Source organism: Mesoplodon densirostris, chromosome 1 (genome assembly GCF_025265405.1).
Source record: "Mesoplodon densirostris isolate mMesDen1 chromosome 1, mMesDen1 primary haplotype, whole genome shotgun sequence".
NCBI lineage: Eukaryota > Metazoa > Chordata > Mammalia > Artiodactyla > Ziphiidae > Mesoplodon > Mesoplodon densirostris.
In genome coordinates this window covers 176,713,944-176,730,601 of record NC_082661.1, presented here as the reverse complement: position 1 = coordinate 176,730,601, position 16,658 = coordinate 176,713,944, and the positions used below count along the sequence as shown (strand labels likewise).

At 39.8% G+C, this 16,658-nt stretch overlaps 2 protein-coding genes across 2 annotated transcripts in view; both read left to right on the top strand.

The window, feature by feature from the left end:
- Positions 1–16,658, top strand: part of MCU (mitochondrial calcium uniporter) — a 226,649-nt gene that overhangs the window by 162,298 nt on the left and 47,693 nt on the right. The gene's annotated exons all lie outside the window — the stretch shown is intronic.
- Positions 13,372–14,043, top strand: LOC132485433 (large ribosomal subunit protein eL19-like). Its single transcript, XM_060091964.1, has one exon. It carries the CDS (start codon positions 13,647–13,649, stop codon positions 13,971–13,973), a length of 327 nt encoding a protein of 108 aa, XP_059947947.1. The 5' UTR covers positions 13,372–13,646; the 3' UTR covers positions 13,974–14,043.

The following is a 16,658-nucleotide window of genomic DNA, read 5'->3' as shown; positions in this document are numbered from 1 at the left end:
CTTCTCTGTTGTGAGAAAAAATTGAAAAAAGATGCTTGGGGACCACAGTCCTTTGGAAAAGTCCATGATGATGCAAATTGGCAAGAGGATCTAAGCTTTGATTTTATTTACAGTAGTGGAGAAGATAAGTTTACAACTCTTCTTATCATTTCTTTTTTTTTTTTTTTTTTTCTTTTTTTTGCGGTATGCGGGCCTCTCACTGTTGTGGCCTCTCCCGTTGCGGAGCACAGGCTCCGGATGCGCAGGCCCAGCGGCCATGGCTCACGGGCCCAGCCGCTCCGCGGCATATGGGATCCTCCCAGACCAGGGCACGAACCCGTATCCCCTGCATCGGCAGGCGGACTCTTAACCACTGCGCCACCAGGGAGGCCCCTTATCATTTCTTTTACCCAGCATTACACATTTACAGTTTAGACTATTTGCTTAGGGTTGACTATTAAATATATTTTCTCTTTGTAAAGTTTAGTGTGATAGAACTCTAACTTCAACCTTATAAACATTAATTCATAGGCATAGCAACCATTGAAAGAGCATCCTGCAAATTTACAAGGACACCTGAAGTTGAAGAAACCTCAGATGGACCATTTGAAACTCCTAGCATCCCCTGTATTTAATCAGTGTAGATATTTGCAGTGTTACCAGAACCCGTCCCAAAGCTGTTTCATTATTGGAATACACAGGCAGTGTGCTCATATTCCCTAAGCGTGGAGGAAGTATCCATTTTTGATCACTCATTTGTAGTATGGAAAGGTTAAAAGGAAAAATAGGCCAGAATCAAAACAATGAAAAATGGTAGCTGGCTTTCTTTTTCCTATCTCTTAGAGACATAGAGAGTTGATAAAGTGATCTTAGTATATAAATTAAAAAGCAGTAGGTGGGTGTCACTCTTGCCCTTCGAACTGTCTTGGCTCATTAAACAGCCAAATGGGGGCTGTCCACATCTATACCAGCACCACTCCAAGGTCTTATTACTGTCCTCCATTGCCACTGCAGGATTACATCATTGGATAGTTTCAATAAAGAGAGAATTTCTCCAATATAAAAATATTGTTTATAGTGCTGAATCCTCTCAGCTTTTGCTGAACTAGCAGCAATTCATTTAAAAATTTCTTGTTTTTATAGTGTTGTCGAAAACTGTTAAATATTCAGTGTCAGTATTTATATATATTCATTAAGTTATATATATTCAGTGGCAACTAAGTCACATTACAACAGGACACTTGTGCCAGTAGTTGTTATGATATTCAGTGGCAAATAATTTGAACTAATGAATTCATACTGAAATTTTTATTATTGAATTTTACCATGTAATACAGTTACTATTATCCTAATAACAATCTGTATGGAAGTCTTTCAGTAATGTAACAATGTACAGTTGTACTGGGGTATCTGGCTGAATGTTATCCCAGGACAAAAATGCTAGTATGTTGCCTCTATGTTGTGTGAGGGGTTGAAGACAATATTTTTACAGAGGTAAAAGGATACATACTGGGGACTTGCGGGGAAGATGGCGGAAGAGTAAGACGCGGAGATCACCTTCCTCCCCACAGATACACCAGAAATGCAGCTACATGTGGAACAACTCCTACAGAACACCTACTGAACGCTGGCAGAAGACCTCAGACCTCCCAAAAGGCAAGAAACTCCCCATGTACCTGGGTAGGGCAAATCGGAGAGATTCCCGCACAGAGAATCGGTGCCAACCGGCACTCACCAGCCCGAGAGGCTTGTCTGCTCGCCCGCCAGGGCGGGCGGCGCTGGGAGCTGAGGCTCGGGCTTCAGTCGGAGCGCAGGGAAAGGACTGGCGGCCTGAACACAGCTTGAAGGGGCTAATGCGCCACAGCTAGCCGGGAGGGAGTCCGGGAAAAAGTCTGGACCTGCCGAAGAGGCAAGAGACGTTTTCTTCCCTCTTTGTTTCCTGGTGCATGAGGAGAGGGGATTAAGAGCGCTGCTTAAAGGAGCTCCAGAGATGGGTGCGAGCCGCGGCTGAAAGCGTGGACCCCAGAGACGGGCGTGGGACGCTGGGGCTGCTGCCGCCGCGACGAGGCCTGTGTGCGAGCTCAGGTCACTGTCCACACCGCCCTTCCAGGGAGCCGGTGCAGCCCGTCACTGCCAGGGTCCCGGGATTCAGGGATGGCTTCCCTGGGAGAACGCACAGCGCGCCTCGGGCTGGTGCAACGTCACGCCAGCCTCTGCCGCTGCAGGCTCGCCCCGCACTCCGTGCCCCTCCCTCCCCCCCTGCCCGGCCTGAGTGAGCCAGAGTCCCCGAAGCAGCTTCTCCTTTAACCCTGTCCTGTCTGAGTGAAGAACAGACGCCCTCCGGCGACCTACACGAAGAGGCGGGGCCAAATCCAAAGCTGAGACCCGGGAGCTGTGAGAACAAAGAAGAGAAAGGGAAATCTCCCAGCAGCCTCAGAAGCAGCGGATTAAAGCTCCACAATCAACCTGATGTACCCTGCATCTGTGGAATACATGAATAGACAACGAATCATCCCAAATTGAGGAGCCAGGAGTCAATGCTGTGCCTCTGAGGTGGGAGAGCCAACTTCAGGACACTGGTCCACAAGAGACCTCCCAGCTCCACATAATATCAAATGGCGAAAATCTTCCAGAGATCTCCATCTCAACACCAGCACCCAGCTTCACTCAACGACCAGCAAGCTACAGTGCTGGACACGCTATGCCAAACAACTAGCAAGACAGGAACACAATGCCACCCATTAGCAGAGAGGCTGCCTAAAATCATAAAAAGTCCACAGACACCCCAAAACACACCACCAGACGTGGACCTGCCCACCAGAAAGACAAGATCCAGCCTCATCCACCAGAACACAGGCACTAATCCCCTCAACCAGGAAGCCTACACAACCTACTGAACCAACTTTAGCCACTGGGGACAGACACCAAAGACAACGGGAACCACGAACCTGCAGCCTGCAAAAAGGAGACCACAAACACAGTAAGATAAGCAAAATGAGAAGACAGAAAAACACACACCAGGAGAAGGAGCAAGATAAAAACCCACCAGACCTAACAAATGAAGAGGAAATAGGCAGTCTACCTGAAAAAGAATTCAGAATAATGATAGTAATGATGATCCAAAATCTTGGAAATAGAATAGACAAAATGCAAGAAACAGTTAACAAGGACCTAGAAGAACTAAAGATGAATCAAGCAACGATTAAAAACACAATAAATGGGGCCTCCCTGGTGGCGCAGTGGTTGAGAGTCCGCCTGCCGATGCAGGGGACACGAGTTCGTGCCCCGATCCCGGAGGATCCCACATGCCGCGGAGCGGCTGGGCCCGCGAGCCATGGCCGCGGGGCCTGTGTGTCCGGAGCCTGTGCTCCGCAACGGGAGAGGCCACAGCAGTGAGAGGCCCGCGTACAGCAAAAAAAAAAAAAAAAAAACACAATAAATGAAATGAAAAATACTCTAGGTGGGATCAGTAGCAGAATAACAGGCAGAAGAACGGATAAGTGATGTGGAAGATAAAATAGTGGAAATAACTGCTGCAGAGCAGAATAAATTAAAAAGAATGAAAAGAACTGAGGACAGTCTCAGAGACCTCTGGGACAACATTAAATGCACCAACATTCGAATTATAGGGGTTCCAGAAGAAGAAGAGAAAAAGAAAGGGACTGAGAAAATATTTGAAGAGATTATAGTTGAAAACTTCCCTAATATGGGAAAGGAAATAGTTAATCAAGTCCAGGAGGCACAGAGAGTCCCATACAGAATAAATCCAAGGAGAAATACGCCAAGACACATATTAATCAAACTGTCAAAAATTAAACACAAAGAAAACATATTAAAAGCAGCAAGGGAAAAACAACAAATAACACACAAGGGAATCCCCATCAGGTTAACAGCTGATCTCTCAGCAGAAACACTACAAGCCGGAAGGGAGTGGCAGGACATATTTAAAGTGATGAAGGAGAAAAACCTGCAACCAAGATTACTCTACCCAGCAAGGATCTCATTCAGATTTGATGGAGAAATTAAAACGTTTACAGACAAGCAAAAGCTGAGAGAGTTCAGCACCACCAAACCAGCTTTACAACAAATGCTAAAGGAACTTCTCTAGGCAAGAAACACAACAGAAGGAAAATACCTACAATAATGAACCCAAAACAATTAAGGAAATGGGAATAGGAACATACATATCGATAATTACCTTAAATGTAAATGGACTAAATGCTCCCACCAAAAGACACAGATTGGCTGAATGGATACAAAAATAAGACCCATATATATGCTGTCTACAAGAGACCCACTTCAAACTTAGATACACATACAGACTGAAAGTAAGGGGATGGAAAAAGATATTCCATACAAATGGAAACCAAAAGAAAGCTGGAGTAGCAATTCTCATATCAGACAAAATAGACTTTAAAATAAAGACTACTAGAAGAGACAAAGAAGGACACTACATAATGATCAAGGGATTGATCCAAGAAGAAGATATAACAATTGTAAATATTTATGCACCCAACATAGGAGCACCTCAATACAAAAGGCAAATACTAACAGCCATAAAAGGGGAAATCAACAGTAACACATTCATAGTAGGGGACTTTAACACCCCACTTTCACCAATGGACAGATCATCCAAAATGAAAATAAATAAGGAAACACAAGCTTTAAAGGATACATTAAACAAGATGGACTTAATTGATATTTATAGGACATTCCATCCAAAAACAACAGAATACACATTTTTCTCAAGTGCTCATGGAACATTCTCAAGGATAGATCATATCTTTGGTCACAAATCAAGCCTTGGTAAATTTAAGAAATTTGAAATTGTATCAAGTATCTTTTCCGACCACAATGCTATGAGACTAGATATCAATTACAGGAAAAGATCTGTAAAAAATAAAAACACATGGAGGCTAAACAATACACTACTCAATAACGAAGCGATCACTGAAGAAATCAAAGAGGAAATTAAAAAATACCTAGAAACAAATGACAATGAAGACACGACGACCCAAACCCTATGGGATGCAGCAAAAGCAGTTCTAAGGGGGAAGTTTATAGCAATACAATCCCACCTTAAGAAACAGGAAACATCTCAAATAAACAACCTAACCTTGCACCTAAAGCAATTAGAGAAAGAAGAACAAAAACACCCCAAAGTTAGCAGAAGGAAAGAAATCATAAAAATCAGATCAGAAATAAATGAAAAAGAAATGAAGGAAACGATAGCAAAGATCAACAAAACTAAAAGCTGGTTCTTTGAGAAGATAAACAAAATTGATAAACTATTAGCCAGACTCATCAAGAAAAAAAGGGAGACTCAAATCAATAGAATTAGAAATGAAAAAGGAGAAGTAACAACTGACACTGCAGAAATACAAAAGATCATGAGAGATTACTACAAGCAACTCTATGCCAATAAAATGGACAACCTGGAAGAAATGGACAAATTCCTAGAAATGCACAACCTTCCAAGACTGAACCGGGAAGAAATAGAAAATATGAATAGACCAATGACAAGCACTGAAATTGAAACTGTGATAAAAAAAATCTTCCAACAAACAAAAGCCCAGGACCAGATGGCTTCACAGGCGAATTCTATCAAACATTTAGAGAAGAGCTAACAACTATCCTTCTCAAACTCTTCCAAAATATAGCAGAGGGAGGAAGACTCCCAAACTCATTTTACGAGGCCACCATCACCTTGATACCAAAACCAGACAAGGATGTCACAAAGAAAGAAAACTACAGGCCAATATCACTGATGAACATAGATGCAAAAATGCTCAACAAAATACTAGCAAACAGAATCCAACAGCACATTAAAAGGATCATACACCATGATCAAGTGGGGTTTATTCCAGGAATGCAAGGATTCTTCAATATATGCAAATCAATCAACGTGATACACCATATTAACAAATTGAAGGAGAAAAACCATATGATCATCTCAATAGATGCAGAGAAAGCTTTCGACAAAATTCAACACCCATTTATGATAAAAACCCTGCAGAAAGTAGGCATAGAGGGAACTTTCCTCAAAATAATAAAGGCCACATATGACAAACCCACAGTCAACATCGTCCTCAATGGTGAAAAACTGAAACCATTTCCACTAAGATCAGGAACAAGACAAGGTTGCCCACTGTCACCACTCTTATTCAACATAGTTTTGGAAGTTTTAGCCACAGCAATCAGAGAAGACAAGGAAATAAAAGGAATCCAACTCAGAAAAGAAGAAGTAAAGCTGTCACTGTTTGCAGATGACATGATACTATACATAGAGGATCTTAAAGATGCTACCAGAAAACTACTAGAGCTAATCAATGAATTTGGTAAAGTAACAGGATACAAAATTAATGCACAGAAATCTCTGGCATTCCTATATACTAATGATGAAAAATCTGAAAGTGAAATCAAGAAAACACTCCCATTTACCATTGTAACAAAAAGAATAAAATATGTAGGAATAAACCTACCTAAGGAGACAAAAGACCTGTATGCAGAAAATTATAAGACACTGATGAAAGAAATTAAAGATGATACAAATAGATAGAGAGATGTACCATGTTCTTGGATTGGAAGAATCAACATTGTGAAAATGACTCTACTACCCAAAGCAATCTACAGATTCAATGCAATCCCTATAAAACTACCACTGGCATTTTTCACAGAACTAGAACAAAATTTTTCACAATTTGTATGGAAACACAAAAGACCCCGAATAGCCAAAGCAATCTTGAGAACGAAAAATGGAGCTGGAGGAATCAGGCTCCCTGACTTCAGACTATACTACAAAGCTACAGTAATCAAGACTATGGTACTGGGCCTCCCTGGTGGCGCAAGTGGTTAAGAGTCCGCCTGCCGATGCAGGGGATACGGGTTCGTGCCCCGGTCTGGGAGGATCCCATATGCCGCGGAGCGGCTGGGCCCGTGAGCCATGGCCGCTGGGCCTGCGCATCCAGAGCCTGTGCTCCGCAACGGGAGAGGCCACAACAGTGAGAGGCCCACATACCGCAAAAAGAAAAAAAAAAAAAAAAAAAAAAAAGACTATGGTACTGGCACAAAAACAGAAAGATAGATCAATGGAACAGGATAGAAAGCCCAGAGATAAACCCTCGCACATATGGTCACCTTATCTTTGATAAAGGAGGCAGGAATGTACAGTGGAGAAAGGACAGTCCCTTCAATAAGTGGTGCTGGGAAAACTGGACAGGGACATGTAAAAGTATGAGATTAGATCACTCCCTAACACCATACACAAAAATAAGCTCAAAATGGATTAAAGACCTAAATGTAAGGCCAGACACTATCAAACTCTTAGAGGAAAACATAGGCAGAACACTATGACATAAATCACAACAAGATCCTTTTTGACCCACCTAGAGAAATGGAAATAAAGACAAAAATAAACACATGGGACCTAATGAAACTTAAAAGCTTTTGCACAGCAAAGGAAACCATAAACAAGACCAAAAGACAACCCTTAGAATGGGAGAAAATATTTGCAACTGAAGCAACTGACAAAGGATTAATCTCCAAAATTTATAAGCAGCTCATGCAGCTCAATAACAAAAAAACAAACAACCCAATCCAAAAATGGGCAGAAGACCTAAGTAGACATTTCTCCACAGAAGATATACAGACAGCCAACAAACACATGAAAGGATGCTCAACATCTTTGCTCATTAGAGAAATGCAAATCAAAACTACAATGAGATATCATCTCATACCAGTCAGAATGGCCATCATCAAGAAATCTAGAAACAATAAATGCTGGAGAGGGTGTGGAGAAAAGGGAACACTCTTGCACTGCTGGTGGGAATGTGAATTGGTACAGCCACTATGGAGAACAGTATGGAGGTTCCTTAAAAAACTACAAATAGAACTACCATATGACCCAGCAATCCCAGTACTGGGCATATACCCTGAGAAAACCATAATTCAAAAAGAGTCATGTACCAAAATGTTCATAGCAGCCCTATTTACAATAGCCCGGAGATGGAAACAACCTAAGTGTCCATCATCGGATGAATGGGTAAAGAAGATGTGGCACATATATACAATGGAATATTACTCAGCCATAAAAAGAAACGAAATTGAGCTATTTGTAATGAGGTGGATAGACCTAGAGTCTGTCATACAGAGCGAAGTAAGTCAGAAAGAGAAAGACAAATACTGTATGCTGACACATATATATGGAATTTAAGGGAAAAAGTGTCATGAAGAACATAGGGGTAAGACAGGAATAAAGACACAGACCTACTAGAGCATGGACTTGAGGATATGGGGAGGGGGAAGGGTAAGCTGTGACAAAGCGAAAGAGAGGCATGGACATATATACACTACCAAACGTAAGGTAGATAGCTAGTGGGAAGCAGCCGCATAGCACAGGGAGATCAGCTCGGTGCTGTGTGACCGCCTGGAGGGGTGGGATAGGGAGGGTGGGAGGGAGATGCAAGAGGGAGGGGATATGGGAACATATGTATATGTATAAGTGATTAATTTTGTTATAAAGCAGAAACTAACACCCCATTGTAAAGCAATTATACTCCAATAAAGATGTAAAAAAAAAAGGATACATACTTTAAAAAGAAGAAAAAGAAAGAGATGCTCCCAAAATTCCTACCAGTAATATTGCCCTTCTTAAGAAAATCAACTCATATTAATTATCAAGAAACAGAAGCAGAAAATGATTTGACTTAATGCAACTTAGTGTCCTTACTACTCCCAAATTATATACCTTTCTTATGTTGTACTTCTAAATTAATCTTACCTTAGGCTGGTATAGCATATATGAAAACTCTGCTTAATACACAGCTACTTCAACAGAATTTAGCCACCAATAGTAAACATGTCTACCATCATTCATTGCTTCTTGTTATGACTACTGGGTCATATCCTATAGCAAGTGAGAGTTTGACCTTTTTTTTTTTTTTTTACATACAAAATCTAAAATACCACATTATATAATTTTGATATTTATATACCTAGCATACAATATATATACCTAATATATACTGCCTCTCGATAATTGCTTGTTAGTTTTGTTGTTTGACAAAATCTTCTAGATATGACTATGATATCCGATATATAAAATATATAGGTTATCTTAAAAGTTTAACCTCCCTACCAAAGCAATCTAAAACGTTCTTAATTTTTCTTGTGTCATAAATAATTTTTAGGACCTGGTGAAAACTCTAGATTCTCTCTCTAGAAAAAAAATTTTTATATACACATAGGAAATGTTATATATAATTTCTTAATGATACAGGCTCTCAAACCAGCTCATGAAATCCCTAGTCTCATGAACCTCAACTCAAGAACTGCTTTGGCTACACTGCACACAGGTGCACATGCACAACCCTGTACCCATGCCCGTGTTCCCTTTCATGAGAGGCATTAGGCTTAGAAGTTAAGTGTCAAGCTTTGGAATCAAGGTTTGCATCCCAGTTCCACCACGCAACCACCTTTTAACCTTAGGCAAAGTAATGAACTTCTTAAAACCTCCTTCCTCATGTGTGAAACGGATATAGTAATAATTACCACCTCCAAGAGAAAAATGTACTTTCCCTACAGAAATAGTACTTACCCATCAGAAGCTCTTATTCTTTTCTTTCTTAATATATATTTATTTATTTATTTTATTTATTTATTTGGTTGCACCGGATCTTAGTTGTGGTAGGCGGGCTCCTTAGTTGCAGCTTGCCGGCTCCTTTAGTTGCAGCACGTGTGCTTCTTAGTTGCAGCCGGCAGGCTCCTTAGTTGCAGCTCATGGGCACCTTAGTTGTGGTTCACCACCTTCTTAATTGCAGCATGTGGGCTCCTTAGTTGAGGCCGGCGGGCTCCTTAGTTGCAGCTCACCGGCTCTTTTAGTTGCAGCACATGTGCTCCTTAGTTGTGGCTCATGGGCTGCTTAGTTGTGGCATGCAAACTCTTAGTTGCAATATGCATGTGGGATCTAGTTCCCTGACCAGGGATCAAACCCTGGCCCCCCTGCATTGGGAGCTCAGAGTCTTAACCGCTGCTCTACCAGGGAAGTTCCCAGAAACTCTTATTCTATAAAAAGTGCTGTGGTAGTGTTAAAGACCCCTAATCAGAAAAATGTGGTTTGGGGCTTCTTGTTTTAATTTTTCTGTGCCCCATATCCTCAATTGTAAAATGACTAACTCAAATTTTTATGACTGTATGGCTTATAGCCTATTACAAGTCTTTCAAATCTTTCAGGAGTGCCCCTTCATGGTAATGAAAATTAAGGATTAATGACGAAAGTAATTCTGTTAGAGACAGGTTGACTGTATAATTTCTCACTCAACCCAGGACACTTTTGAGAGTAAAAGGAGGACACCCAGAGTTGTCCTGACAATTTTAAATATGGTAAACCAGGACATGTCTTCACTATAGGTAAGCTAGAGTAAGAGCAAGAAAAATAGTCTCTCTGGCTGCCTTCATTTCTCTATCCAGAAATGTAATGTTACTCAATTAGCCTTGTATTGGGAATTGTGGTAGAAAGCTGTGTCTTTTTTGTAGTTAACAAAAAATGTAAGATCTCCTTACAAAAAATTATTTGAGGACAAATAATTTTAGCATTGAACAGTTATTGAAATTCCTGTTTAATAATAAACAATCATCGGTTTAACTAACCCAAATATAGATAATATATATAAATTCTTAACCTAAGTAAAGTCTGTGGATGGTTTGGGGAACTGGATATATGCCCCTGTTTTTTCTTTGGTTTTTGTCCCATTCCTTTTTCTTTTTTTCTTTTTTTTTTTTTTTTTTTTTTTTGCGGTACGCGGGCCTCTCACTGTTGTGGCCTCTCCCGTTGCGGAGCACAGGCTCCGGACGCGCAGGCTCAGCGGCCATGGCTCACGGGCCTAGCCGCTCCGCGGCATGTGGGATCTTCCTGGACTGGGGCATGAACCCACGTCCCCTGCATCGGCAGGTGGACTCTCAACCACTGCGCTACCAGGGAAGCCCCCCATTCCTTTTTTAAAAAACTTTATTGATGTATATTTTATATATCATAAAATTCACCTATCATCATGCAAGCATAATAACAATCCAGCTTTAGACTATTTCCTTCACCCCTGAAAGTTCTCTTGTTCCTGTTTTGCAGCCAATCCCTGCTCCTACCCTAAACCTGAGGCAAACACTAGTCTGCTTTTTCTCTCTGTAGTTAAACCTTTTCTAAAAATGTCATATAAATGGACTCATTCAATATGTAGTCTTTTGTATCTAGCTTTTTTTACATATCCTGTATGGATATATGTTTTCATATCTCTTGGGTAGATACTTAGGAGTAGAATGACTGGGTCATGCAGTAAGTATGTACATAATATTTTTTAATTGAAATACAGTTGATTTATAATGTTTCAGGTGCACAACAAAGTGATTCAGTTTACACACATACATATATTCTTTTTCAGATTTTTTCCCATTATATGTTATTACAAGATATTTAATATAGTTCCCTGTGCTATACAGTACGTCCTCATTTTTTAACTATTTTATATACAGTAGTGTGTATCTCTTAATACCAAATTCCCAGTTTATCCTTACCCCCCTTTTCCTTTGGGTAACCGTAAGTTTGTTCTCTATGTCTATGAGTCTATTTCTGTTTTGTAAATAAGTTCATTTGTATTGTTTTTTTAGATTCCACATATGAATGATATCATATAATATTTGTCTCTCTGTCTGACTTACTTCACTTAGTATGATAATCTCTAGGTCCATCCGTATTGCTGCAAATGGCATTATTTCCATTGTATATATATACCACTTCTTTACCCATTCATCTGTCGATGAACATTTAGATTGGTTCCATGTCTTGGCTATTGTAAATAGTGCTGCTGTGAACATTGGGATGCATGTGTCTTTTCAAATTAGAGTTTTCATCTCTTCCATATATATGCCCAGGAGTGGGATTGCTGGATCATATGGTAACTCTATCTTTAGTTTTTTAAGGAACCTCCATACTTTTCTCCATAGTGACTACATCAATTTACATTTCCACCAACAGTGTAGGAGGGTTCCCTTTTCTCCACACCCTTTCCAGCATTTATTATTTGTAGACTTTTTGATGATGGCCATTCTGACTGGTGTTAGATGGTACCTCACTGTAGTTTTGATTTGCATTTCTCTAATAATTTGTGATGTTGAACATCTTTCCATGTGCCTCTTGGCCATCTGTATGTCTCCTTTGGAGAAATGTCTATTTAGGTCTTCTGCCCATTTTTTTTATTGGGTTGGGTTTTTTTTAGTATTGAGCTGTACAAACTGCATATTTTGGAAAGTAAGCCCTTGTCGGTCAATTCATTTGCAAATATTTTCTCCCATTCTGTATGTTATCTTTTCATTTTGTTTATGGTTTCCTTTGCTGTGCAAAACCTTTTAAGTTTAATTAGGTCCCATTTGTTTATTTTTGCTTTTGTTTCTATTACTCTAGGAGACAGAGCCAAAAATTATTGCTGTGATTTATGTCAAAGAGTGTTCTGCTTATGTTTTCCTCTAGGAGTTTTATAGTATCCAGTCTTACATTTAAGTCTTTAATCCATTTTTAGTTTATTTTTGTATATGGTGTTAGAGAATCTTCTGATTTCATTCTTTTACATGTAGCTGCCCAGTTTTCCCAGCACCACTTATTGAAGAGACTTTCTTTTCTCCATTGTATTCTTGCTTCCTTTGTCATAGATTAATTGACCGTAAGTGCGTGGGTTTATTTCTGGGCCTTCTGTCCTGTTCCATTGATCTATGTGTCTATTTTTGTGCCAGTACCATACTGTTTTGATGACTGTAGCTTCGTAGTATGGTCTGAAGTCAGGGAGCATGATTCCTCCAGCTCTGTTCTTCTTTCTCAAGATTGTTTTGGCTATTCAGGGTCTTTTGTGTTTCCATACAAACTTAAAAATTTTTTGTTCCAGTTCTGTGAAAAATGCCATTGGTAATTTGACAGGAATTGCATTAAATCTGTACACAGCCTTGAGTAGTGTGGTCATTTTAACAATATTGATTCTTCCAATCCAAGAACATGGTATATCTTTCCAACTGTTTGTGTGGTCTTCAGTTTCTTTCATCATGTGCTTAACTTTTTAAGAAACTGCAGAATTGTTTTCCAAAGTGGCTATCCCACTTTGCATTCCCACCAGCAGTGTTTAAGTGTTCCAGTTTCCCCATATCCTCCCCAACACTTGGAATGGTCAGTCTTCTTGATTATAGACATTGTAGTGGATTTGTAGTATTATTTCATTGTGGTTTTAATTTGCATTTCACTGTTGACCAAGACGTTGGGCATCTGTTAATGTACTCATTAACCATTCAAATATTTTCTTTGATGAAATGCCCAAACTTTTTGCCCATTTAAAAAATATGGACTGCATTTAGCCCCTGTGGTCACAGCCATGAGTATGCTCAGGCTTCAAAAGAGGCTTGCCTTCAGTGTCCTCCGCTGTGGCAAAAAGAAGGTCTGGTTGGACCCCAATGAGACTAATGAAATCGCCAATGCCAACTCCCGTCAGCAGATCCGGAAATTGATCAAAGATGGGCTGATTATCCAGAAGCCTGTGACAGTCCATTCCCGGGCTCGATGCCGAAAAAACACCTTGGCTCGCCGGAAGGGCAGGCATATGGGCATAGGTAAGTGAAAGGGTACTGCCAATGCTTGAATGCCCGAGAAGGTAACCTGGCTGAGGAGGATGAGAATTCTGCACCAGCTGCTCAGAAGATACCGTGAATCTAAGAAGATTGACCGCCACATGTATCACAGCCTGTACCTGAAAGTGAAGGGTAATGTGTTCAAAAACAAGAGGATTCTCATGGAACATATCCACAAGCTGAAGGCAGACAATGCTCGCAAGGAACTTCTGGCAGACCAGGCCGAGTCCCACAGGTCTAAGACCAAGGAAGCCTGCAAGCACTGTGAAGAGCGGCTCCAGGCCAAGAAGGAGGAAATCATCAAGACTCTGTCCAAGGAGGAAGAGACCGAGAAATAAAGTCCTCCTTTTCTTCTCTGTATATAGTGGCCTCAGCAATTACATAGATCACTCATTCAATAAAAAAACAAGGCTTGGGCTTCCCTGGTGGCGCAGTGGTTGAGAGTCCACCTGCCGATGCAGGGGACATGGGTTCGTGCCCTGGTCCGGGAAGATCCCACATGCCATGGAGCAGCTGGGCCCGTGGGCCATGGCCACTGAGCCTGCGCGTCTGAAGCCTGTGCTCCGCAACGGGAGAGGCCACAATAGTGAGAGGCCCGCGTACCGCAAAACAAAACAAAACAAAAAAAAAACAAGGCTTTATCTGCCTAAAAAAAAAAAATGGACTGTCTATTTAGTATTGATTTGTAAGGGTTCTTTTTATATTCTAGAATTTTTCCTGTTACTTTTAAAATAATTTTGTGGGAAAGGGTGGGCTTTTTAAATCATGTTTTATTATTAATGGCTGCTCATATACAGTTGGAGATTCTATATTTATTGTCATCATTATATTGAGGACATAAACATACCCAACCACTGTCTTTCATTCCAACTTTTAAAAACTTGACAACAAAAAAGAAATGAAAGCAATTAAATCATGAAAAATGATAGAAGAGAAAGCCACAGTGTTTTAATGTGGGCAGAGTTCTCATCAACCTAAATGTGAAGTTGGGAAAGCTGAAACACCATTTTATTTTTCCATTTTAAAAATATATCCTACAGTTTGAATTTTTTTTGTAAGTAGAAGTTTCATATTTTGAAAATACCAAAATATGGTTGAACGTGTTCCATCACAAAAGTCTTTTTGTGAAGGCTTGTATAAAATTAGCTTTCACATTGCTAAGAAAAACAGCCGCATGAACATGGAAAGACATTTAAGCTTTATGTGCTGACAGTATTTAAACTGGCTTAGTGTGGAGCAGAAGTAAATTTATGTCAAATTTCAGATGATGTTATCCATTCTAGGATTGCTGTCATTTGTTTCAATATTTTGAAGTAAGTTTTGAGGGAATTTGGAAACTATCCAGTTTTCGTCCAGAATGCATGTGACTTCATGAAACTACTGATATTGCTCTAAGGAGTTAGTTTCTAGTTTTTGTCTGTTAATATGCATGTTGGTACAAAGAAAAATCCCAAAAATGTGATTTCTTGTGGAAATTAGAAAAGCTGTTAACATTAATGGCTATCACCATCTTTGAAATAGTGTTAAATTTCTTTTCCAAAATAACTACCAGGAAAAACAATTTTTTTTTACTCTAAGGAAGATCTCGGTACTCTATGAACAGATGGCACATCTTCCAAACTTAGAGACATGCATACGTATATGGCCTCAGAGAAGAAAGGAGCTCTACCCATTGCAGTAATACATTGTTTTTTTTCAATGGCACATACTGGCAGTGAAGACTTCGAACAGCCCTAAAAGAAGGCCTGTCTGCTACCACAGAAGTAATCACTATTATGAGAACAAGATTTTATGAGAAAAATAATCAAAATAGAAATTTTTCCTTTGCTAGATTAAACTTTGGACAGGAGTTTGCTTTTTAAGAGAAGAGAAAGTTTATCACAAGGAAGTGTTTAGTTATGGCTTGATTTACTTGGGGATATTTGGGCCTTTATGAATGAGCATAATAATCTTCCAATTCAAGACCTTACAGTCATTATTATGGATTTGGTAGAAAAATCATGAACCCTTTCAACCAAGCTGTAGCTCTGAAGTAGGTAGAAATAGACAACCTTGTGAATTTTCCAGCTGCTGGACGAAGTTTCTCTAGGCTAGTCATGAATGGAGAGGTTTGTCAGTTTCTCTACAAGAATTAGAAAAACCTTAGAGCTCTTGAAGATTACCTCCACTCAGAAACCTTAAAACTGGAACTCGGATTTCCAATCGTTTCACTATTGATATTGCATCAAAACAGTGAGTGATATGAATTCAATTCTAAGAGTCTTAGAGAAATCTTAGTTTCCTTGCATATGCCTAGCCAAGCATCATCTGGTGAAGTGAACTATGAGAGCTGTGATTATGTTTGTTACCACATACCTTTCCCAGAGTCTCAGAGTTTTTACAACTTCTTTTCGTCAAAACAGAAAGGTACAACCTTTTTAGATATCAAAGATAATGTCCAAGTTATCATGTTCCAAAACCAGGCCATTATGTGACTTCTTTATTCAAGCCGAACAATAGCAGCCTTGTAATTGAAATGTTCTTTTATATAGAATTAAAGTTTATTTTCTGTTTTAATTTGTAAATTTTTGTTTTATTTCTTAAAAAAACAACAGAAAATGGCTGTTAATTTTGATTTAAAATGAGGTAAAATGCTTCAGTTTTTGTAAACATTTATTTTTAAAATACTTCAATGCAGTAGTCTGCTCATAACAAAATACTGTAGACTGGGTGGCTTAAACAACAAAATTTTATTTTCTCACAGTTTTGGAGACTAGAAGTCCAAGATCAGGGTGCCAGCATGGTTAGACTCTGGTAAGAACTATTCCTAGCTTGCAGATGACCACCTTCTCACTGTGTCCCCACATGGTGGGGGGGGGTGGGGAAAGCTCTTACTCTTCCTATAAAGCCATTGTCCTATCAGATTAGAGCCCCACCCTTATCTTCTCCTTTAACCTTAATTACCTCTTAAAGACACTATCTCCAGATAGTCACATGGGGAATTCAAGCTTCAAAATACAAATTTTGGGAGATCAAAATTCAGT

Bases quoted from the DNA above. Each gene is read 5' to 3' on its own strand.
- LOC132485433 (XM_060091964.1), top strand. From the start codon at position 13,647: ATGCCCGAGAAGGTAACCTGGCTGAGGAGGATGAGAATTCTGCACCAG.